The sequence below is a fragment of the Phymastichus coffea genome, unplaced genomic scaffold (genome assembly GCF_024137745.1).
Source record: "Phymastichus coffea isolate CEN01 unplaced genomic scaffold, Cenicafe_Pcof_1.1 PCOF00081, whole genome shotgun sequence".
In the NCBI taxonomy this organism is placed as follows: domain Eukaryota; kingdom Metazoa; phylum Arthropoda; class Insecta; order Hymenoptera; family Eulophidae; genus Phymastichus; species Phymastichus coffea.
Genome location: NW_026706892.1, coordinates 580,604 through 606,187, shown reverse-complemented (window position 1 = coordinate 606,187; position 25,584 = coordinate 580,604). Strand labels below are relative to the sequence as shown.

At 41.5% G+C, this 25,584-nt stretch overlaps 1 protein-coding gene across 4 annotated transcripts in view; it reads right to left on the bottom strand.

The window, feature by feature from the left end:
• The window catches only part of LOC131668618 (mucin-2-like), a 46,155-nt gene that overhangs the window by 2,940 nt on the left and 17,631 nt on the right, over positions 1-25,584 (bottom strand). For all 4 annotated transcript variants that reach the window (XM_058942947.1, XM_058942949.1, XM_058942950.1 and 1 more), the window contains one exon: positions 407-1,549. In XM_058942947.1, the coding sequence (XP_058798930.1) occupies positions 407-1,429 (1,023 nt within the window). In that variant the 5' untranslated portion in view covers positions 1,430-1,549. The remainder of the gene's footprint in view (positions 1-406; positions 1,550-25,584) is intronic.

Here is a 25,584-nt window from a genome sequence, read left to right as displayed (position 1 = left end):
TGATTTTTTCATTCAGCAAATGACGCATTCAATTGATCTTTGGTAAAATTAAAAAGCGTCAAAATTCAATTTCGTGAAAAGTATAGGTTTTTAAAATGCATATACAATTGTGCTTATTTACATGCAATGTTTTCAGGATTCATTGTGGGAGGGAGGGGCGTATCACGCTTTCAGGGTCTTTTTTATTTCATTCAAAGTAAAACTCTAATTGTAACAAGGGACGCGTTCTGTCGCATAAGCCAATCTAAATCAAAACAAAATCGGCAGCTGATCTGAAACAGAAATTTCGTCAGGTGGCACTAATCGACGTCAAATCCTGAAGTCCGTCAGTCATCATCGTTATACATGGAGAGTTATATATGTTCGGTAATCCAGTTGTCTACAAAGTCAAATTTGATAATCTCACCTGTTGATCGGAATGCTCGTAATCATCCCTGCTTCTCGTGCTTAATGTCTTTTCAGTTGTCCTAATCGTAGTATCGACGTCAGTTTCAAGTTCCAACGGAGCGACAGTCTGAATGGTTTCGAACTTGTTGTCATCGATGGTAGTCGGTAGCGTGGTTGTTTCGGTCATCTTCGTCTCCTCCGTGGAGATCTTTTTCGGCTTCTCAGCGGTAGAAGGTAGCATGGTCGGTGATAAGAGTAAGACAACCGTAGGTGAAGAATCTTCCGATGATTCCTTATTAATTTTTTTATCTGCCTGCTGTCCAAGGTTGGTGGAGTTTTGTTGTAGAGGAATATTATAATCCACCACACCGGTGAAAGTATCATTTGCTTCGACGATTATCTCAGCAACTTTCTTTGGTGGCGTAGAGTTTGTGTTACCAAGTAAGAACGGCTCGGAAGACTCATCCTTCGTCTCGTTCTCTACTTTGTAGACCACCACTGCAACGGCTTCCTGACTCTTATTGTTACCAACGAGGACTGGTTGTTGAGCTACCAATACTGGAATCGGCTCGGGTGGAGCATTCTTCGTTGGCAACGAGATCGGTATATTTATCTGCAATGGACCTGGCGGTGGTTCAGGTTTCTTCTTATTATTACCAAATTTCCCGTAAAGAGCATTCAGTCTTTTCAAGATAAACTGCTTTTGCGCATCTTCGTCGATGCTGATTGGATCTGGTCGACACGTTCCCTTACCATCGGTCGAATAGCCCGCAGGACACGAGATCAATTCCGGTGCGATGAAGATACTTTTGGGCGTGATTCTACGCAGAATATTGGATGAATCCAATGCCGATGAGATACCACCTTTCGACTCGACAAGTAACCATGCTTGCCACGCTAATTCCGACGGTGAACCAATCTCCTGACCCAATGTCTTCAATACCGGTTGCGACGTTTGGTGTTTGTGATTTGATGGCCGACCAAGACTCGACGATGGCACGCATGCCAACAAAGTCAGCGTGAACCACAACGGACTGAGCATTTTCTTTGCGTATCTGTTTTCCGATCGAGATTGCGTGTCGAATGCAGTGGAGCTTTCAACGACGAGGATCTCGCACACGACGCGTCACCTGTCCATCGATGGCAGACGCATCGGTGATGCCTGCAAAACATAACGACAAGACGTTACATTGATTTGTATGACGTTTGCTTCGTTGGAGAATTCATGTGAAAATTATTTATAGTAAATAAAAAGGTAAAATTCAAATCGAGAGTAAGAAGTATATAAGCGTCCGCAATAGGAAAGTAAGTAAATTATCGCCGAGGCGAGACGAAGAATTTAATCTAAATAACTTTCGCTCGGAAGGAAATTCTCTGCTGCGAGACACAAAAGCCTTAATGGTACTCAGCAAGAGATAGAGAGAAAGAGAGATAAAAAAAAGAAGCGTCGAAGCATTACACGCGCCACTAAGTCGAAAAGCACCGCGATAAAAGTGCGAGAAAATCGTGATTTTTTAAATCTCTCTGTGAAAAGGGGCATTAATCTCCTAGGCATTAAAGGGGTTAGCGTAACCTCCCCTCAAGGGCAACATTATCTTGCTCTTCTCTGATAGAATTCGTTTCTTTGATCAGTGCGATGTGGAAATTAGCTTGTGCTCAGCCTCCATTTACCCTCTCAGCCAGCGCGTTTGAGAGTTTAATGAGTTTTGGTGCTTCTTGTGCAAACCCGCGCACCCGAGCTTTGCGATTTGCAGATGCATTTGCCGAGGTAGATGCGAACTTTCGGCTTCTGCTAATCGCACATTACGTCGATCTCAATTTTTTTCTGTTTGTCTTGTGAAATGATTAAATTTTAAAGATTATATGAAAATTGGAAATACAGGAATATTTCACGTAGAACTACGACATTGGAAAAACTTGAAAATGGAAAGAATTAAATCCTGATATAACTGGTTTCATAGACTGTGCGTCGAACAAAACAAAAAGGAAAAGCACTTTTCCTCAGTCTATTTCCATCTCGGCAACAATAGCTCTTTCATGCACGCTTGAATTGACTTGTCGAATCGATGCATGTGCTTGCGGTCTTCAAATTGAAAGTCGTAGCGGAAGAGAAAGCGCCGCTTTGAGATTCCAAGAAGTGCACTTTCTACGCGACAGGTGAAGATCGAACAAATGGCGCTATGATTGAACTGTCACGCTACGTTTGGTTTATCGATCGATCAATTTCTATGCATATTTTGACAGGCATGCCAAGTCGGTGATTTATATATCGTTTCGATGTGCGAATGCAAGTGCGTCAAATTACGAGCACAGTCGATGTATTCGCAGGCATTAATATGTGCTGGAGTGCACGGAAGGAACGTGTAACAATTTTTATTTGCATCTTTTGGCTGTGGCTCTTTTTCGAATTTTTTTTCTTTTTTTTTTTTTTTGTTACTTTTTTTTACGGTAACATAAGGAACGGCAAGTGTAACGTACGAAATAAACAAGCGAATAAAATTGCCGAACACACTTCTGAGTCGTGAAAAACCACACGAGATTGCCATATCGGCGAATAAATACAGGGCGCGTAAAGAGAACAGCAGCATGTATACGTATATACATGCCCGTGTGGCGAGAAATAAATGAGCGTATCGGCGTCGTCGTCGGCTGCTGCTGCGCACACAAGGACATTGAGCGCCCGTTGTGCTTGGCTTAATCGGCCGCGTTAAAACGTGTTTAAGACCCGGTGAGAGGATCGAGTGAGTGAGCGAGGGAAAGACGCGGACCCGGTCTGCACCTCCTGGAAATTGAGAGGCTTTTCTGCCTTGTCCACGCTTATGTTTTTTCTTTGTTTGCAATTGCACGCCGTTCACGTATGCACGCGATTTGGCAAAGATCGTAATTGAATCGTTCAACGAATCCCCATTGTTTTCACCCACGAAAACAGAGACGTTCCCAATTAGAATGTATTCACAGAGATAAGACATTTAATCTCACCTGGCCTCTTCGTCAACTTGACTCCGTAATAACTTTCTTGTTTTTATCACGGCTATAAACTAGTTTGGCTGTTCAAGCGAAATATATATATTGCATATATTGATTCATCCGAACTCAGCGTGACAAGTTGAAATGTTTCCAGTATGTGCGGCGTGTTTGTAATGTTTATTAATTATTTGTGGTAATTTGTAAGCTGACGCTATTTTCTTTTAAGTGCATGGCAGACGCTCAATCAATTGATTTTTAAACACTCGACCAAACGGCAAAATGAATGGGTTTTGAGCTTTTCCCACTTTGAATAATGAAGAAATTCAATCAACTGCTTTACACTGTACACTGAGTAAAATAAATCGTTATATCGTATTTAAGAAATATATCCTATTCCGTAAGAAGAAAATTCTACAAATGAAAAATATCGATTACGTAGAATGATTTTTCCCCCTAGCCAAACGGAAAAAATTCCCCTGCCAAAAGAATATCTATTGTGGAATTCCCTGCGTTTCACAAATCTGAGATTAATAAAAAATAATAATAAATAAAAGAGAACAATTCCAACGGGCATTTTTTGTTTGCTAAATTTTACATCGAAAATCCACTTTATCACTTTTCGCGCGCGAGGCATATCAGGCTAATCCCCGCGGACGCCAACATTCGTTAGTGCTAGCGCCCGGTGATTTAACCAGTCTCTTTTCCTTTTTTGCGTCGGCGAACGATCCCGCGCCCATTAAAACTCGCTGCGTGAAAATAATAAAAAAGCCAGCCACTGACGTCGAGCTACAACAAAGCAAACGAACATAACCGGAAATCAAGCTTATCTGGTTTTTATTTTGCGGCAGGGAGCTTCTTTCTTGGAGAAGAAAACCCAGCGAGAGATATCTAACGGACTCTTTGTGCGTACGAATGCGGCATTGTGATGTACTTTAGAATTCAGTAGAGAGAGAGAGAGAGAGAGAGACTCGTGGATTAAATTCGCTCGACGCCGGGTGATTGCGAGAGCTTTTATTTTCGAGGGGTTGCTTTTCTCGTAGAGCCATTACTGCGATTGATCTCAAACGCCGATGTTTTTTCTCTGTTTTGCGGGGGAGCTCACGAGGACTTGCAAATAACTGCTAATGTTTATCGCGGTCGTCTTGTTAAAAGTCTTGTTAAACGGAGAGCTTTAAATCGCTATTCGCGAGAGTTCAATCAGACGTACGCGAATGGAACGCCGGCTTGGCAAAAGATGACTCTTGAACGTACTCCAAAAGATAGCTTTCGATAAATCTGCCGAGCGACGCGCAACGTCCGGCGTATAAAAATGCAATTCGGTTGCCTGCTGCTGTCTTATCAGTGCAAGACCGGCCTCCCTAAAGTGCATATCGACGTATTCGGGACGGTGTTTGTCGATCGTAAAAGATTCTCATTTCTGCTTCGACGGCAGCGTGTCTTATCATCGATGCAGATAGAGAAAAGATTTTCTTTTGTTTCGTGCACATTATATGTATTATATGTTAGAGGACGCATTATAATTGCAAATGGAATTGCATGTGGGCATTTGATTGTGATCAATAGCCACCGCTACGGTTGTATTGATTAACGCTGGATTTTTCAAATCGATATTAACGTGAATAACTAATGTGATTACCAAATGATGCGAACGCCACAGCTAAAAATAATAATTGTATGTCTTTCGACCGAAGGGAATGCGAACAATTTTCCACAACATTATACACGTATAAAAGAATATTGTATTGTCAGTCGCGGCGAAGAGGAAGCGCACAAAGGAAAGCTGTCGGCAAAAATTTGTCCAGCCTCTCTTTCTCTCTATCCCATTTATATATACCGTTGGCACCAGCGTACGATAACATCAAACGTCGGAGGCTGAAGAGGAGGATCAGACGATGATGGACGATTGCATGCGTGAAGCCGCCGGAGAAAAGCAATAGCACTGCGACTACTTTTCTTCGGTTTGTCTGCGTTATAAACTCATAATTAGCTGCAAACGTGCATTGCCTCGCGATCTTCCAATTCTTGTTGAACTTTTTCGGAGAATTGATTTTATATTGTTTGGTTTTTTTCAAAAAGAGATTGGTAACTTATTGATTGTAACTGATCAATATGTGGTGCTTTAAATTGTTGTTTAATTAATTTGCCGATTCGGTGTACATCGAACACCCCTTTAATCGAGAACTCCATAAAAATTTGACACTCAAGTCTCATGAATGAGAATGAGAGAAATAAAAAATGTAGATCAGCACTACTAGCAAACTACATTAGTCAGAAGCGCGACGCTCGAAAATTCCCTCCATTGTTATATTCTTGAGAGTTTAAAAGCTACAAAGCTCATAATCCTTTCGGAATGCAAATCGACAGTTGTATAACTTGAGTAAGAGGCCATTTCCGCCAACTACAATTAGCACTAAAATGCTCGTTTACTGTTCCTATAATTAGAGTATACATTTTTAAACAATTGTCATAATCATCGTTGGAATACCTTGTTTTTTCGTTACTGATGAAATTTAGAAAAGCTCACATTCTTGATTAAAATATAAAATCCGTACGCGCATAGTCGATGACTTAAAAGTTAATTTAATAATGACGTACTCTTGCGAAATGAACATCGAGGACACATCGATTTTGTAAGCTTGTAAAAATAAATTTTAAATTGACGCACTGTTTATTTTTAGTGTGCGTATCTTTTGTGATCGTGTACCGATGTAAGAATTATCATCTCGAGAATGGTATTATATTTCTTTTTCCGATGCGGATCGATAAATCATTTTTCTGATTTCAACTTGTTCGAAAAAACATGTAAGTAATCATCGCGAAACGAGTAAATCGAATTTATATTTGATTTTTATTTAAAATATCGCATACCGCACCATCATTCGTGAAAAAAACGCATTGACACACGATATATAAAATTGCATAACTCTTTGTGTCTCGCGTTTGAATAAAAAAAATGAAGAACGCGAACAACATCCTCATTCTCGTGAAAAGTGCGTACATATCGTCTTGGAAACTCCAGAGTTAGCGAGTCCTTGATATTTAAGTAAATTCAAGGTTTATCAGAAACTGTAAGTAACATCTCCGCGAGCCAATAAGAAAAATGCAACGACGACACGACAACAATTATGTGCGTTTTTTTTACGATCTGTTGATTTCGAGAATCCCGCTTCTTGGAGAAACGAAGCTTTGATCGCCGACGTCGGGGATAATTCCGTTTTCAGTCGTGTTTTTTAACAAGAGTCGTTTGAAATTTTATGACATGTTTCTTCTCGCTTTTAACTTTGGTCTTTTGAAACAATAAAAAAAGGAACTGCTCTGTCGACAATCATAACTGAAGAATTTATGTTTGCCATATTTAAATTTATGTTGAGACTATTAATTTTGATTGTTGATCTGTGAGTTGCGGTGGAAAATCCAGTTACAAAAACCATCTTTTCTGTGAATATATGAATGACCTTTCATAAGTATTAACAAGACTGCAATCTGCCAGTGGAAAATATAAAAATGCACGTTAGAAAATTCGTGAGAGTAATTTCAGTTATACGCGACCAATCATCACGGTATCAAAATGAAATTTTATTTAAGTAGGCGATGGATCAATTGATTCATAAAAGCCGTCGCTGAAATATATTAAAAGCTCGTATTTTTTCATCAATAACTTTCACGTTCAGCATACTGCCGCGCGTGATTACGACAACAACACTTTCCAAACGCCGCAGCCGCGTAGATTTGAATGAGGAAGTAGCAGCGTATTTTGCTCGCGTTCCATCAGTAGAAAATTAAGAGCGAGCCAATCACAATTCTCGACGGAGTCTCGTTGCGAAACTCTCTTTCTCGCCAAGCAAAATTAGCCGCTCTAATTACGACCTCGTAATTGTAAAATTACACTCTCGAGGCGTCGCGTGGATGGTGCAAAAAAATTTTGCAAAATCGGAAAACAGACAAGCGACATCTCAAAGTACACGCGCACCTGTCGCGCTACGTGTGTTTGGTCGAGTGCCAAAAATGCGCGTCTTTGGCAAAGCTATGTTTAAGATTTCCCAATCGTCTGCGATGAGACGAACGGACGATAAGGCGCCGCTCACCTTGTTTTGCTATACCCATAGTCGACAATTGACACGTTCTACTTATGTTTTAAGATTGATTTTATTGCACTCTCTTTATTATTAAATTTTGTCAAGTCATTGTAACAGTCCCTCCGAATCTTTGATCAATCTTCGAAAGACGTACCTCTGGTTATAAATTATAAAAACCGTTCACGTAGAGCTCTAATACAATAAAGAGGGAGGTAGAGCGAAATTTCCATTTGAATGTTATTACCTACGGCTTTGACAAATCGAATGTAAGGTACGTTACGTGCGCGTTCAAACAATTGATAAGTAGCTATACATGTAAGCGGAAAGAGCCTCAACGCGTCGATTTCTTATTCCTAAAAGGGGTTTTGGGTCCTCGACAAATCTAATGCGCAAGAAATACGGGACACGTTTCGAGAAGCAGGAATGCGTTTGATACGCGACGACCCATCCGTACGATTTCAGCTTCCAATTCACGTCACGTATACTCTTATCGCTCTCGCGCGTTTCTTTTTTCGCCCCCCCCCCCCCTCTTTCTCGCGCGCTCACTGTCGATTTTTTTCCTCTCTTCTGTATCTTTCACTTTCGCGTGATACATTTTTTTTTCACTCCTTCCAAGAGATTTTCCGGGCTCAAAGGAGGAGACGCCTCGCTTTCCGGGGATGTAGGATGTATTTTGAAAGTCACTCGATGCATTCTTTACCCTCAACGCTGTGCAGAGCTCGTACAACAACTCAATTGTCGTATACCTATCCGATGGTTATTTTTCTTTCGAGACGATCACATACAAAACGACAGTTTAACTTCGAAAGCTCGATATTTCTTTTTTTTAGATTTAGCTTATGTTCGACTACATTTCGAGAAATGAACATTGTCTATTTTTGTGATGTTGTCGACGCGAATAACTCCAATGACGCGAAGATGTGCTGCCATTAACGTTTAAAAAAAATAATAAAAGCGACTTGTCAACTCGATAGCGCCATTAAAGCGCACACTTTGTCTGAACGCGCGCAGTATTCAAGTTCACAGCACAATACTAATCACTGCACTCGCATATGCAAAATAAAGCTTTGGAATGGCCTTAAAAGATCAACAACATCTTAATTGGCCGCGTGAAATTCACACAGAAAAGACTCAAAAGACTCACGCTCACCTGAGTTGAAAGGCCAGTGAACTCGTTTTTTATACATATAGTCGTCGTCGTCGTCGTCGTCGTCGTCGTCGTCTCGAGACAATAGCACCGAAAATCTCGATTTCGCGCGAGCAAGCTTTTATCTTGTCGACATGCGGGCGCAGTAGGCATTCGGCCCGCGCGCGCGCGCGCGCGCGTTCTCGTGTACCGTTTCAAGGAGAGAATCGCCGCGGTCGGCTGGCGTATAAAGCTGCGCCTTCTTTCGCGAATTTTCCACGCGCCTGCACGCGCCACCCAAACGACCACGCGCGTGCACACGAACACTCGGCGTTCGAGCTCTGCGTGTCACTGGTGCGTAGCGAGAGTCTTCTTTTTTCACACTTTTTGCGCCGTCCTTTTTTTTCTCTTTTTCTTTTTTGCGGATTCATCTGCTCGACTGCAACAAACACATTTGTTTATTGCCTGCTGTATTGATCCTAACGCTGTTATTCGGATAGTACTCGAGATTAGTAGACTGACTGTTATTGGTCAGTTGATTAAATGAAAACTACGTTCGCTGGATGCTGCTATTTATCATTTAGCCGCGTAAATCAAAATGAAATAGAATCGCAGAAAAAAGGCAAACATAAACGCACCTCCTTTCACACTGCTTAAATTCAACAATTTTAAATTCTGACAAGATCGCAATAATTCTCAATGTCCATAAAACCGCAGATAATCACAGCCGTCTTATGAAAGAAGACTACAGCTTACGCAAAAGAGCCTCCCTAATGAAAATAGTCGCTGATTACCCATCGTGCAAACCGACAATTATCAAGTGAATATCAAGCATTAGAAATGTAAGAAACCATGATTTTTCAGTTCACGGACGTCGCGCGCTTTCTAGGAAAGAGTCGCGAGCTTACAAACCCAGGGCCATCGGTTATACACTCGCGTTAAATATAGCGAGAGCTGATAGTTGCCCTTCAGCTTCGTTTTTACTCTTATCGACTTTACGAATGAGGGGATTTGAACGTACGAAAGGCAAAAAATTGTGACACGGGCTTTGCGTAAACAAAAAAGGAAAACTGATTGGCGTTATCGTAATTAGTGGCTCGAAATTTTGCTCTCAATGATAAGAATCGGAAGATTCGTTTCATTCCAATTTTCGTCTGACGGCAAGGACAAGAAAAAATCTCGGGGCGATCAACGACCTCAGTACACAACAATCTCTCGTCTCGATCGGATCGCTTTTTTTACCCCCTGAATATCGGCGCAATTTTTGTCATGCGCGACGGGGAAGGAGAGAGGGAGATAGCGCGCGAGAGAGAAATCTTTTCCAGGCTGCTGCCTTTTAAGCGTCAATCTTTTGACTATTGTCGAATTTGTCCGCCTTCGGCACTTTTAGGAACTCGAGCTATTGACCGAGGTCTTATTTATCGCTCGAGAGCGTTTCATTGTTGCTGATTTTTTAACGAGTTCGTCTTTTTAACGGCAGCAGAGAAAAGATGCGCTTTATCGATTTTATAAATTGTTATGGTTGCATAATGCTCGAGACACTGAAGGCCCGGGTAGTCAACGCTGTCCACTTCAGCGTCCCATTCATTATTCGTGCGCGAACGAAAAATTCAATTGCGATTTCACGTTTTTGAACGCGGCATTTTCAACAGCACGACAGAAAAGCGTTTCCTTCTGCGACGAGCGATTTACAATCAAGCCTCAACGCCTATATCACGACGAAAATCCATTTCTGAGATTGCGCTCTCACACCCATAGGCCTGTATTACTAGTTCGTCTCACGTAATCGCTGCTCGCATAATGGTAACATCGTGGAGAAAAGTGCATGTGCAAGCCGAACATTGAGAAAACCACGCGCGGCGAAGATTGGAAGCAGCCAAGAGAGCCAATCTGCGCCTCGCTGTGGAAGCCTTTCATCTCTCGTGCGCGCGCGCGCGTTTGCGCAATGACACTCTCGGCACGGTAATTTTATTTTTCTTTCCTTTCTTCCTCCCCACTTTGGCCGATAGCTCGTCACGGAGACGTCGAAACACGAGGCGTCCGTGCGGCAATCAACGCGACGGGCGTTCGATTAATTTGAAGGAAACTCGCGTAAGTACAGCGCGGCGCCCTCTTTCTCTGACAAATCGGTCACGCGGCTGCTACGAATGCTCCCACTACAAATCTGACCGACGAGCTGTCGGTTTTCCGCGCCGAGCGAATCGTCCAGGATTACGACGAATATTCACGCGACAAACAAACAAAGAAGAAAAAAGAAACGTTGAACTCGAAAGCGTTCATTGACGCGACGCATCGACTACACAGTTTAAAACGCCGCGATCATTTCGTACCCTCGTAATTACCGTGCGTCGCCTCTCTTCTGTTTTAATGATACACCAATGGCCGTCCATTAAAAAATCTATCTTTGCACGTTCGACGAGTGAGAGAGAAAAAGCGCGTATTACATATCTCGTTCCCCGAGGCGGCCCGTGCCACGCTGCTGTTAGCCGCCGCGGACGAACGAAAAAGGTCACAAGCTTTCGGCGTGAATGAATGCCCCGATGGATTCATCGCACGGTAAACGAAATTTTTGATTTTCTCTCCCGCGAGTGAAATTTCATTTCCGCGCTTACACGGGCGCTTATCGCGCACGCGACTCGGCGCACCATTGGATAACACTGCTTTTCATTATTTTTAATTGTCGCGATAAAGTGCCCGAGGAATCAGTCAAAGACTACACACGGAGATGAACGACGGAAACGTTAAAATTACTCTGTTATTTGTAAAGCACACGAGGCAAAGTTCGGCGCGCGACGCTCGCACAATCAAACATTAAGCTCGCACGATAATTGCGCAAATAGATACATCGGCAAGGTTGCTGAAATTTCGTATTCTCTCGATGTTTGTGCGCGCAAGAGCTACTGATCTTCGTTGCATAATGGGTAAATAACTAGATGAGCGCAATCCTTCACGATTCTATCGTTTCATAGTGTTGTGGATAGGTAGTTTCAAGGGTAACGTTTTTTTATTTGAACAGCCCACCGTCAACTCAATACGCTCCCGAATCGCGTCTGACTTTGAATATACTGAGACTTCGTTTCTCAATTTAATTTCAATATAGAACAAAAGGCTATTAGTTCGTATACGCGATGGAATCCATTGTTTCAGCCACCCGTGTGCTCCAGAAAACAAAAAGACATCTAAAACCGAACGCAAAGATAAGACGTTGCCCGGACGAAAATAGAAAGAAAAAAAAAAAAAAAACGAGGCTCGCGCTTCCTGCGAATCGCGAGCGGAAATCGTTCCCGAAAAGGAAATGGCTCGATACTTGGAGAACGCTTCAGCGTTCAATTAATTGACCGAGCATCGTGACACACTTGCCTAGAAATAAAAGTCGAGCCAGTTCGTACGGAATCGGCGTAAGATAATTGATTTATCAATTATGCGGTTTAGACTATCGGCCAGCTGCTGCTGCAAAGGAACCTCCGAGTTTCCTTTAAACCGTTCGCGTGGCTTTTCTACTCGCTGAAAGAGAGCGTGAGCCAGCGCCGTCTGTGCGCGGTGCTTTTTCGTTGATTATTTTTCGCTCGGCGATTACTGGTGCGCTTGCGTTGCCGTCGATACTCAATTGAAACCGAATGTCATTCGAATGATCATAAAGCGCTAGCTACGGAACGAGGAATGTTGCGCTATACGACCGAAGCTGTGCGGCGTTGTCGTCGATCGTCTCAATCAACGAGTATCGCGCGTCTCACATGCGAACCGAACGCCACATCAAAATCTTCCACTTTCCTCTATTATTGACCTTAGTGATTGCTCCATTTGTCTTGAAAGTAATTGTAATGTCAATTGAATTCACAATCTAAGCGTATGTCGTTCTCCAATTCGTGAAATTAATCAACATATTAATTCAGAAACAATATTTATTGTATGCGTGAAGTTGAAGCTTACGATTGTTATGCTAAGATTTAGGAGATAAGAAAGCAAGCTCGCGCCACAACGATTTACATCGATTTTAAAAGACATTCTCTTCGCCAGAAATACAAAAACGTAAGCTGAAACGCTCTTGGCAAAAAAAGTCGAAAGAAGAACAATATATCAGCGATTTAAGAAAGTACTAGAAGTAATAGGTTGGCGGTCGGTCGCGGACAACTGGAGCAATCAGCTGCCGCCGCGCTCGGCGGCCGCAATTGCAATAGTTGCTCACACTCGTTGGTATGCCGCCACGCCGCAAAGAGGCTTCTTCGTCGCGCGCGAACTTTTTTTTTCCTCTTTCACGAGTATGAATCTTTGTTAGCAGCGAATCCGCAGTGCCTATGTGTGCCTTCATTGTCGTGTGCCTGACGATCGCTGATGTCTTTATCACGTTCGCAGCTGATTTATGAGACTGTTTTCTTTTTTTTTTTTCTTTTTAATACATTGCTCTCAAGTATTCGGCTGACGGCGACCTTTTATTGAACTAATAAATTTGATTTATGCGCGCGCTTTCAGCTGCATCCAGAGCAGTGTCTTGATTTGCGAAAGCTTCCCAGAGAGCTTTCGTGTCGCTCGATGGCTTTTGTTTTTGCGAGATACAGGCGTTTCATTTTTGCCTTGAGATAGCGTTTGAATGAGAAAAAAAAATGCACGTAAAAACCGACGTTGCAAGTGTCTTTATCGAGCGTAAAAAGTTAAATCGTAAACGACCGAAACGATAACTCGGAGAAACCTTACGAACTGGAGTCATGTGAAAAGCGCGTACGATATCTTACCTTTCACTTTCGAATAAATCTAATCCAATAAAGGCGACGGCGACGGCGAGGAACGCGAACCTATCGTTGTGAAGAAGAAGAAAAAAGTGCGATACATAGAAACGGTGCAATATCCGATTGGACGTGTGCAGGCGCGGACTTTGCCGGGTTAAATTCACGATGGGCGAACCGACAAAGCAACGATGGCAGCGGCGTATTTTGCACCAACCCTCGAATAATTTCTCATAAAGCGCGGCGACAGGCCCCAAGATAGCCATCGCGCGATAAATCGTTCGTAAAAACAAAAGAAGAACTATCGATAACTCAAAATGCCTTTGGTACCGCGCGTTGCCAAGCGAGAGTTGAAACGAGACTAGACGAGAGGGGCTAGCGCTTCTAAATTTGTTTTCTCTAATCTCGATATTAATAGATCTTCCGAAGGCTTAATTTCCGTCTTCTTTTTCTTCCGGAGGCTTTCTTTATTAGGGGCCGCTAAATACCGGTGAGTTATTGTGCACGTGCCTCGTGGGAGGTTACGATCCCCAAGTGATAATTGATACCACAAACAATTGTTCGGACGCGCAGAGCCGACCGAAATTGACATCGCAAAAATAATTCTAAGGAAGTAGTTCAGGCGTAATAATTCACAATGAATCAGACGTTTCTCAGCTTTTCATGAAAGAAAAGTGATATCAGTGCTGCCTAATGCGTATACATGTGTACCGAGAAACAGAAAACGCTTGATTAATCCTTTTTCGCACACGTACAACGAGGGAGCCTTGAGAAACCCGCACGTATCGGCAATATAATGTAGCGCACGTGGCGCCGACGACGATATAAGGATGTATAATAAAGCTTTTCTCAAGATATATATGCGCGAAAGTGTCTCGATCTCAAAACTCACTATACTTAACCTTCGATGGGCAACCAATTTTTTTTCCTTTTTTTCTCAAACGATTATGACTTTATTACATCGACGCAGTGCGTGCTCACCATGTTCCAAACTTGTCCGACTGGTATATGTATGATATTTCTTTTACAAAAGACGACTCGTATAACAAGACCAGAGAGATGTCGAGATGGAAAAAAAATTCTTGCACGTAAAAAGCAAGCTCGAAAAATACAATGTTATTTTCAATGCGAAACACGGTTGTCCGCGAGAAAGTGCAAAAATGGCAGACGAGAAAAAAGGTAAGGGGCTGCCGCGACTACAGCGATCTTTTCAATAATTCAGCGAGAACAAGGAAAGAAAGAATATCAGCGTCTGTGCGAAACAATGAGACATCATCATTTATTCACCCGATTTCGTCTGACCACATTTCTTCATCCGAGCGGGTAGACAATTTAATTCTTGCACGACCTTTTTTTTATCGCGCGTGTCGCCCGCAAATTCACTTACGGTCTACATTCTTTGTTTCGACGGGACATGAATGTCGCAAAATGAAAAAAAAAAAAAAAATATCTTATGGTGTCGAAGCAGTCCAAGTAGAAAATCGAAGAAATTCGTGTCGCTAAGGTGAATTATTTCGAGAGCGGGACGCGCGATAATGCGAAATCATTCAATATCGTCGGAAAATCCGTGTGTTGCACACGTGACGCGCGCGCGTTTTGCACCTGCGCTCGTACCGACGTAACATCACGCAATTGCTGAGACTTTAATCTAAAGTTTTTAATATAAGTAGCGAATTCAGTATTCTCCGAAATAAATGTTAGATTTTACGATTATTGGCTTTGCGTAATAGGGCTATGGAAAATCAATCGTAAGTGGCAAGTGAAATTACGATCTCTTGCTAAATTTGTAATAGATACAATCTCGTCATTTGGAAAAGATTGAAAACAGCATTAAATCACTTTGAATGAGAGAATTTCACTTAACAAACTTTCCCGGACGACTACTATGCATCGGTTCTTGTCGATTTTACGAGACAGTGATAAACTTCCACTTTGCTTCGCATACGCACAATAACTGTTCGTCGAAAATGTCAGATTTTTTAAATCCCTCTTTGAAAATTCTAATACTAACATATGTCATGCAATCAAGATGAATAGCGTACGTATGCGAGAAAACAGATTAAAATAATCATCACTGCCGTTTGCTATACTTATAAATTTGAGCGATCATGCGTGTGTGTCTGTGTATGGAACTTCCGTATTTACAAACTGACGGGCCGGCCGCTTCGTACCTTGTACTGGAACACACCACTCGGGACATCTAATTTATAATAATATCTTTTTCAACGCGTTTATAGACAGTGTTATCATTATTATTATTTTTTTTTGGAGTAGCTCCAATGGAAAAGGGAATTGATGGTCGTCGCGTCACGCGCACCCGCATCTTCTTTTGCGTCGCGGTAATTCTATATCTCTGGTGTGCGTTGTGGAAGAGTGAGAAAAGAAAAACAAGCATTATTCACTTTTCGTCGAGTGCGTCAAGCTTTTTTCACGGTTGTGTATCGCAAAAGAAAAATCTACGATAGTCGGCAATTGATCAACATCAGCTAAAAGCATCGTTGATGCTCTATTGCGAGAAAAAATACGATGTGGCGAAATGAATTTTCCAATGCAGGAGTGACAACAAAGGAACGACCTGTTTGTTTCATGCGTACAAGCAATTTTCCATTTAAAAAGATGTACCCACGTAACTGTTGCATTGATCAGATTGTCGAAACGGATGAAAAATAATCCTGCTATCCAATTATCATTCAATATATAAGCAACGTGCTCACGTTCATAAAAAAAATCACTATTGAAAAAGAAATATTTTAATCAAACTCTCATGTCTACGTAAAAAAGGCCGCTTGATTGCAAAAGGCGACAAACACGCGCGCACACGCAAAGTGAAAAAAAAGTAATAGGCAATTCGAACATGCGATCCTTTGACTGCCAATGCTTTCATTTTCCATCCGACTGCCAATATGCATGAAAGATTTTCATTTTGTTTGTAAAAAATAGTGAATATAACAATCCAGGCGGAAAAATTCCATCTATAGTCAATTAGTTTCCCACGTGCACAGTCAGTACCGACGAATTAATTGTATTAAAGCTTTTTTCAAAACGCTTCGTGAGCGCGCACTTTGAATATTTTCAAAATTGCTTTAATCGCGCTCGAAATTTTTATGACGTTTTCAGCCTCTCTTTGTGTCACAATAATTCAATGCCCTTCGCTTGGTCATTTATAAGTTGTGCGTACGTCAAACTCCTATAGCAAAAGAAGTTAAGCATCGCCGCTAGCCAAGTGTGCATTAATAGGCATCAAAAAAAGCTTTCATCTTGAGATCCAATTGCAGCGCTTAATACCAAGAATCAACTACACCAAACTGTTTCTCAAAATATCGAGCCTACGACGAATAAAAGATTCAAGCGAACTCATAACACGAATATAAAGTTCCAGACACTCAATTTCTCATCCCGTCAACAAAGGCCTTCGCTAAATCTTTTCTTTTTTATCTCATCGTCTCTCTTTGAAGTAACGCTTCTAAATCACAGTAGCCTTTTTCCAAAAAACACTTTTCTCACTCGATTTACAGCATTCCATCGAAGACGCTGCTGTTGCTGCTTTTGTGCAGCTCGCGCGCGTCGGGAGATTAGAGTGAAAAACCCTTCAAGAATTTCGTTTCGCCGCGCGGTGCGGCGTACAGCACCAAACGTGAATAACTGCATGACGCGAATTACGATTGTTGCGCCGCGCTAGCGTTTCCTTTTTTCTCCCCCCCCCCCCCCCCCCTCGCGAGCGACTTTTTTTATTGCGATCGCAGAGGATGTGGAAATCATAACAGTTCGCGCGGCGAAATTGTTGAGTTACTTCATATTTCTTCGGTCTATCTTGTTTTTTCTTTATTTATTTTTTTTTTATTCTTTTCGAGAGAGGTACAAAACACATTACTTTAAATGCGTCACTTTGAAGAAAAATTCGTTGGCCGACGAAACTTTGGCATGGATAAAGTTTTGATACGCTAGCGGGTAAATAAATCAATAAATTCAAATTGTTGTACGAATGCTCACTGCATGAGCTGCGCCAGAGTGAATCTTTAATCGCCAGCACACCGGAAACGAAACGAAAACATTAATAAACACATCTGACAGCAAAATTTACAACGTTAACAAAAGATACCGGTACCGTCACAATACACAATATACATTGTCAAATCATCCACAACATAGTTGATCGAGGGACGGTTTCATGTTTAAAGAGCGCGTAAGTTGTAGAACCGGCGAAGTGCACAATTACCCGATGACGACGACGACGACGACGACGACACTGGCAATTGAATGGCGTGCGCATACTCGTATGTAAACATCACACACATACGCACGCGTAAATACCCACTCAGGATTTCTGTGCACGTGGGCGGCATGCAAATACTCGCGCGAGCGTACGGCTAAACCTCACGTTTGCGGATTGATAATGTTCTGATTAGCGGTTATTGTCCATTCATTAAAGACGTTGAAGTTTCATCAGAGGCGGTGCAGTATCAGAATCCATCTGACATACATTCCATATCTCTGTATTAACATTTAATTCTCGAAAGCTCACGGATAAATTCGTACACACGCGCACTTTATGCGAGTTTCATTAAAAAAAGTTTCCACGTTTTATTACAAATATAACGCAATGAATACACAGACAGATTGGAGAAAATATTTATTAATGCTTTGTCCAAGATCAGCGGCCTTGGCCTATAAAAAAGCATATAAGATTACAACGAACTAACTTCGCCATCGCGCGGCAACCGAATGAATAAGCTCCTCGTGACGAATTTTCGTCGCTTTCTTTTTTCTTTTGCACACGACGTCGGAATTATTTATTCGCTAAACAAAAGAGCAGAAACTCAAACGCACCTATCAAAGTTTAGCAGCTCCTCGACATCCGCCAAAACTTCAAAACTGAGCCCTTTAGTAGTCTGTCGGCGGCAAAAAAAAGTCCTCGGAAGTTCGAGGCAGAGTGAGAGAGGTCGTTGACTTGTCAAGAAGGGTTCGCGCGCGTAATTTCGAAAAAAAGCACACGAGCTCTTGCTAACGATCGGCTAGAAAGAGAGAGTACGGGGGGGGGGAGATTTCTCGCGGGAGTCAAGTTTCGCGCAACGAGAAAAGTTGTACAGCGAGAGAGCTCTTGCTCGTAATCAATTCGAGTATGATAGCTCAACTTCCGCCGCTAGAGAGGAGTCTGTTTAGCGCGATAAAACCAATGTGCGGCGCGCGCGGACGCTCAAGTTTCATATCCGTTGGCTTTTAATTTTTTTTTTTTTTCTTTTTTCTTTTGCGCGAATTAAGCTGCAAATCTTGTAAACGCCGCGCGGCAATCAAGTAAAAATCGCTCGTCGCGAATTTCCGGCGCGCTGAATCAACGAAAACTCGATTGACTCGAGCGCCCTAGTAACGGCGCTGCTCGCTCCAGTAACGGCGTGCTAATGATTTTACAGCCTCCCGCGTAGCGAAAATTTCGCTGGCTTTCCAATTAGCACTGCCTAATTGACGATTACGTATCACTTCGTCGGCGATTCTCTTTCCAAGTGCCGAAATGATCGACTGGAAAAGTCATGAGATTGCCGGCAACATTGAAATGCTATATATCTCCATTATTATTGTCGTAATAAATTACCTTGTGCAGCAAAAGAAATAGCAAAGTCTGACGAAACTCACGAGCATTTAATTATCTTTTCGCTCGCTCCGTCATATTACAAAATTAACTCATTAAAGTTGCCCAGCGCTCGCGAGAGGAGAAACAGTTTGCACGTTGTTATAACAATTTTCCTAAGCTTGCGCAATTAATCCTGTCTCGCGCGGCTAAAATAAAATACTGTTTAAACATTTCTCTCATTCTCTCTCTCGTGTTTTCTTTGTTGCGCAGCGCGGTGTTCGTTAATTCCCTCGTTGGAATTGCCATCCACGCTTCGGCATTTTCCCGCGCGCAAGAAATCAGCCTGTAAACAAGTTGAGCGAACGACGAAATTGAATAACTGCGAACTGAAAAAAAGGAATGAAGGTGGTACGGATAGGCCTTTCGCTGACGATACAACTTTTTCCTTTTTTTTTTTTTCTTTTGCTCATTTACTTATAGCTAACGTCGTTACAGAGCCAAGACAGGGAGAAAAGGTTTATCTTCGGTAACATCAGTACAAGAGCTTGCGAATGAAGACGATCTGCGTTTGCGATAATTAAAAAAAAGCTCTTTTACGAGCGAGTCGAAAAATCAAACGAACACATCAATAAGAGAAAATTCGCGCAAGCATATAAAGCCGCGAAAAGGACGCCAGTGAATATATACGATAAAAATCAAATATCAGTAATCCGGCCATCGAATATATGAAGTCTGCAAGCTAAAAAGAAGATGAAACAACGAGAGAAGAGCTGCAAGGGAAATTGGGTGGAAAAAAGAGAGTGTCCTGCGCAGAAGTTCATCGGACGAGCTATCCGTGCCTACACTTTGTCACGTTCCGCAGTAGAACGAAAAGCCAACAAACGTATCTTTTTTTCTCAAAACGTCCAAGCTTGGTATACTTTGCTCGGTTGCGCCCGAGATCCTTGCTGCGTACTTTTAAAGATTTTTAATTGCAAGCGCGATTAGTTTCGTGTTCCTTTCTTTGCTCCAATTCGACGTCGACGACGATGTTATATGAAAGCTATTTATTGCAGTTTGTTGGGAGTAAAAAAGTTTTCTCGAAAGCTGCCACTGCTGCCTGCCTGCAAGCTGTTTCGAGAAATGGACTGCTCCTAGCTGATAAGGTTTGCTCGTGCTTTTTCTGTTGATATTTCGAAGAATAATTTATTTGACGGTACGCCGCTTATTAACTGTTTGACTATAGCGGATCCTATAGTTTGTTGGGATCATTGGGCAAGATAGACAACTTGATGAACGAAAAATTCAATGCTTATATCAAATAGAGGAAAACGTGCCATCTCATCAGATTGTTATCTCGAGAAAGAACGAGAAAAGTATTATAAAACGACGAAAGGTTGATCAACGGCTACAGGCGAATTCAAAAAACTGTTGCACGAAAGGGAACTCGCCCTCTTATGCAAATTAACGTTAAAACATGAATAACCGCGATGAATCTTTCTCTTTATTTTTCAACCAGCAATACAATCAAAATTTCAAATCCGTTCTGTATTCGTTGTCCATTTTACCTGTCGCTCGTGCATATATCCAGTCCTTTGATTCTATCGCACATATAAACCTGGCAAACAAAAAAATCGCACGAGGATAACTTTTCCAATTTGCCGTGCTACTATGGGACCAATTGTAATTGCAAATTTTATTCGGCAGTAGTCAAATAACAATTTCACGTAGAGCATCAACTTCTTTCATTTATTTATTTATTTATTGCTACGCAGTGGCGTGAAAACTCGAGAGGAAACGGTAATATAATCGGCTTTTTTCACATTTAATCCGTGCACACGTATAAGGCTACGGTGGTTTTCTATTGCTTTCCGCTTTTGTCGTGAGGGTTATCATTTCGTTTTCAGATTGCATTTTATTTTCACATTGGCATCTGTCAACGAGAAAATGTCGTATAGCGACCAATTTTTGTGTCTCTCTTTCGTATATACAGCACAGATTTTATCGGTGTATCGAAACAGGCAATAAAACAACAATTGCGTTACGTAAATCCAATCTTTCGAAATAACTTTGTTCGAGTAGCGGCGTGATTGATATTTTGATGAAGTGGAAAAAAACAATTAATTCGTAATCTAATGATACGCTCAACTCATAGATTAAGTATATCAGCTATTAACAATGATCGGAAATTATAAATTTATTGTAAAAATGATGAAATTTTCCGTGACACGTTAGAAAGTAAATAAAATATAATGATATTTTAATGATTTTTAAATTATTGCTATTCTTTTTAAAACTACCCATCCACTCCAATGAAACGAAGTCTCCGCAGTCAACAAATCGCAACGCGTGAATTCTACCAGAATCAAAAGTTAATAAAGCTTTATTGTGATGTAGAAACGACTTTGCAATTTATTTTTGTATCCGTGAAAAAGCTTTCTGTTAAACTGAGTGCGTTCCGAAAAAAAGAGCTTTTCTCTCGAAATATATTAATTTTCTTGACAGCAAGTCGATTCTACAGCGGATATTATGACATCAAGTGTTGCTTAAATTTTCGGAAAATAAAATCTTTCGCGGTTACAAAGATCCGCAATAATGTATTAATAAATTGACAAATTTATTCCTCCTTCATGATCGCTAGTGGAAGACATCATCTTTTTATTCGGCGAAGGATAAATAATGAATTTTAACTGCGGCGCGTTCTACTTTGTGAAAGCTGCAAGCACACGAAAATTTCTCTGATTTAGGGAAGATCGGTTTGGTTGCTGTTGGCATTCCATCGATCATTCAATGCCCACTTGATAACAAATCAACAGTCTGCTTGCATTGGTTAGCAGTCGCTTTCACTTTTCAGTTACCATCTTTTGACTTCATCCAAAAATTAATATAATCGTTTATTGATAAGATATTCCCATTTTCCAAAGAAAATCACATCAGTCGTCGAAGCTACGCTCTACTGTAATAGCATTTAGTATGTTATGTCATATATATAAGATTTAAAATAATGTGAATCTCATTTTTCCTAAAATATCAGATTAGAAATTATTACATTAATATCTAAAATGTCAAATCACTTATGCATGAGTTTTTTATAAATTCGATAATCGAATAGCTCATCTCAGTCTCTATGCCTCTCCTAAGATATCAAAAGTGAAAATTGCAAGCTCAGGCTTTCACGCAATAAAAAGAAGAATAATATTTAGGACCAATTAGAGCAATCAAATGAAGTTGTCCAAATATTAAATCATCAAACCACACATATAGTATCTATAGTGCCAAACGTTCCTCTTGTTATTCAAAGAGAGAGCGAGAGAGAGAGAGAGCACAGATTGAACAAGCCGCAGCCGCAGCTCGTTCGCCGGGAATAATATTTATGGAGCTACTCGATTAGAAGTAGTAGGGAGATCGACCCGACATTGAGATCAAACATATACACAGCTTGTCATCTCTCTCGCAAGCTCAAAGACTATCTTTCACTTATCTTTCTCTCTCTAGACTCTCGAATTTTCCGTTCAATCTAACGTTACGGGTAGATTCATTTCTTGAGAATTGCGGGATATTACGATTTAATCGAGTTTTTGGTTTGCTTCAAGTTTGACGCCGACGATTCAATTGGATTGTGATTTAGCTGAGCTTCAAAATAGACTTTGTACACCAACTTTTCGTAGTAAACTCTTTCGCTCAGTAATAATTAAGGAAATTAGTATTCGAGACAGCCAGCTTTACTCGGTAGGAACGCTATAAATTCACTTGGATAATTAACGTAAAACAGCGTAAAAAGAAATTTTATCCCAGTTGAAATCCGCAAAAACAAACGAAATGCCATGTAAAGCAACTTCCTCTTCTTCCTCTCGAGGTCGAGTCTCGATAGTCCAAAATCAGCTGGAGCACTCGGCGGTGCAAGCTATATACTCCCAAATGGCATTCCGCGTCTATCAGCGAAACGAGCTCGCGAGAAATTTCTCGGCTCTTTAAAACAAGCTGAGCAAGCGCTTTATTCACTCCGCGCCATAGAAAAATAAGAAAGAACGCACAGTAACTGCAGAGTCGAACTGTCTGGAAAGTTCTGGCGAACCTCCAAAATCGGCTGGGCCCTGCGGTTACTTAGAGATCAGCTCAACTCGGCTTGCTTATAAACGCCAACTTCCGGCTATATACGAGTTTGCGGCGGCTGTTAACCAAACGATATGTAGTGTCGTGTCGGCGATGCGCTCGCAAAACTTTCGTCTGCTAGCCTTTGTGCGAGGCGCTGGTGCTTCGTTCCCCTAATTTTCGCATGCTACGGAGGGCTTTTCCGCCTTGATTGTTCAACAAGTTGACTGCGGCCGCGTAATCAGCGCTTGCCCAAAGGTGGTCCAGGAAAACTGTTAAAAAATTAATGGCACCAGTAGATAGCCGAATTCAGAGCTCCTCGCGATTGGTTTATTTTCTAATCATCGAGACGCTAACAAACTAATTGCCGTCACGTATAAGTTTAGATAACGGAATAACAAGTTTATATCGCGCGCGTGCGCAGGAAGCGATTAGCTTTAGAAAAAAAAAAAAAAATTGATCGCTTAATTTATATTATACCAATGTACGTACCTATATAGATATAGAACCCCAAGTCGTTTTATACTTGTACCTGCGCGCTTGCGATGTCTATCTCTTAAGTGATTTCCCTTGTCTCTTTGCGTCCCAATGCCTTTTTCAGTTCTCTTTTTTATTTTTCTCTTTCAAGCGTTTTCCACTCCCTCCTCTCTCCCTGCCTCTCTAACTTGCGCGACCAATACGACAACATTAAAATACATTCACTTTCAATTTCGATTTTTTCCCCACCCGATATAAATCTACATGCACACATCATGCGAGAGTTTATCGAAAACATGCTCTTTTAATTACGACCTGCACTTTAGCTTCTATTGTTTGTTTGTTGCTTTGCAGTGGCGATGATTAATTGAAAGGTTTAGTGCGTTTTTTTTTGTTTAGTGTAGAATTATCTTTCTGACGAATTTTTCACGTTATCAAATATCCTTCGATCAATCTAGTAGAATAAAAATAAATATGCGTTTTATCTTATACAGTTAGCTTTCTACTTCCTTGTTCACGAAGTTAATTTTATAAAACTGTAAGACGTCATCAGATCACGAGATGTATATCGCAATCACGTCAGATAATTTAAATATCATTTCACAAAACACTAAAGTGTCTAGAGAGCTATTTTTAAAGCGCCACTAAATTATCGAAGGCGAATGACAACGTGGCTCCCTAATGAAGAGCTAAAAAAAATGAACGATCGATCCCGCGGGATAAAATTAAAGATAAACAAAAAGAAAGAAGTCGACAATAACACGCACCCCAACCGTTCCTTCCAGATCCCTCGTGTTATTTTTCAATCTGCTCCCATCCGCTTCAGTCACCAGTATAGTCTCGCGCTGTATCTCCCTCCCACGCGTACGTTTATAGAGTCCACGGTGACAATACTCCGCTCGCACGCAACTTTAATTCTATTCAGTTTCGTCTATCCCCATCCCCCATCCCAAGAAACTTGGTGCGTTCAAATCAGCATATTGCCGATCTGACTTTGTTGCGAGGTATAAGAATAATCGTCGGAGGCATATGCAACGGGGCAAGAAAGAGAGAAGATGAAGCACGAGTTGTGCAATAGATCATAAAGGTCTTTCGCCAATTGGGCTTTTTGAAGTGCTTATGGCGCCGCCGCGAGCGCGAGCTTTCGAGCGAGCGCAGTTGCCAACTCATTTGCGCTATGATAAACAGCTTCTCTCGCTTGCTCGCGTGTGAGTATAAATTTAGTTCGAGCGGCAGCGGCCCTCCGCCGCCGCTACCGCCGCCGCCGCCCGACACGAACGAGATGAGAGCTTTAGAATTGGAGCTTATTATTGTTAAGCCGATGAGAAAGAGAGGCAGGCTACATGTATTTCTAGACGAGAGACTTTGTTGCTCTTCGAAGACTTCCAATGAGTACGTGTACTTTATTTTATAAGCTTTCTTTTTTTTTTTTGAGCTTTCGGAGCGCTTGTGGAGTACAAGGGTCGGAATTGCCGTTTTATCGACGAATGAAAATTTCAACAATGATCTCAACCCGGTATTAAAATAAAAAGTAACCGTCCAAAAATATTGAAACCTCGCAGGTAGCCGCTGCGCCGCGGACGCATCTCTCAAAATTTCTTGCGAAAATCAAGTTGCAACAGCGATCAAGAGGGACGGAATGATATTGACGTGCGCGGTAAATGGGAAAATCGCGCCAATCGTCGATCGATTAAAATCCCACGAACGACAACGTTAGAATAAGCGTGAAGGCTCTAATTGAAAAACGAATCTCCGGGGACAATGCAAGAAATGAAAAAGCGTGATGTATGCGGTGAGAGCGCGCCTATCGCTCAATGTGAGATGAGTAACCATGCACTGACAAAGATGGATGCGGTTTAGAAGGGGCTTATTATTACACTTACTATTATTAACCTTAATTGTATATGGAGTTCACTGTAACTGCCGCACACGCACGTGCATAAAAATATGCATACTAAATGCATAATTCGCATGTCAATTCGCCGGGGAGAGAGAGAGACAGAGAGAGAGAGAGAGAGAGAGAGCTTTAATAAAGAGAAGACGGAAGAGGTAGCGATGTAGATTTTTCTTTTTTTCTATTGCCTTCGAGGGCCTACTTGACTTGCTTTCCAATTGCACACTGCAATTTCCTCGGGAATACGCTCGGGCTGCTGCAACGACTAAGTGGATTCTTCATCGGACAAGTTCAGATGA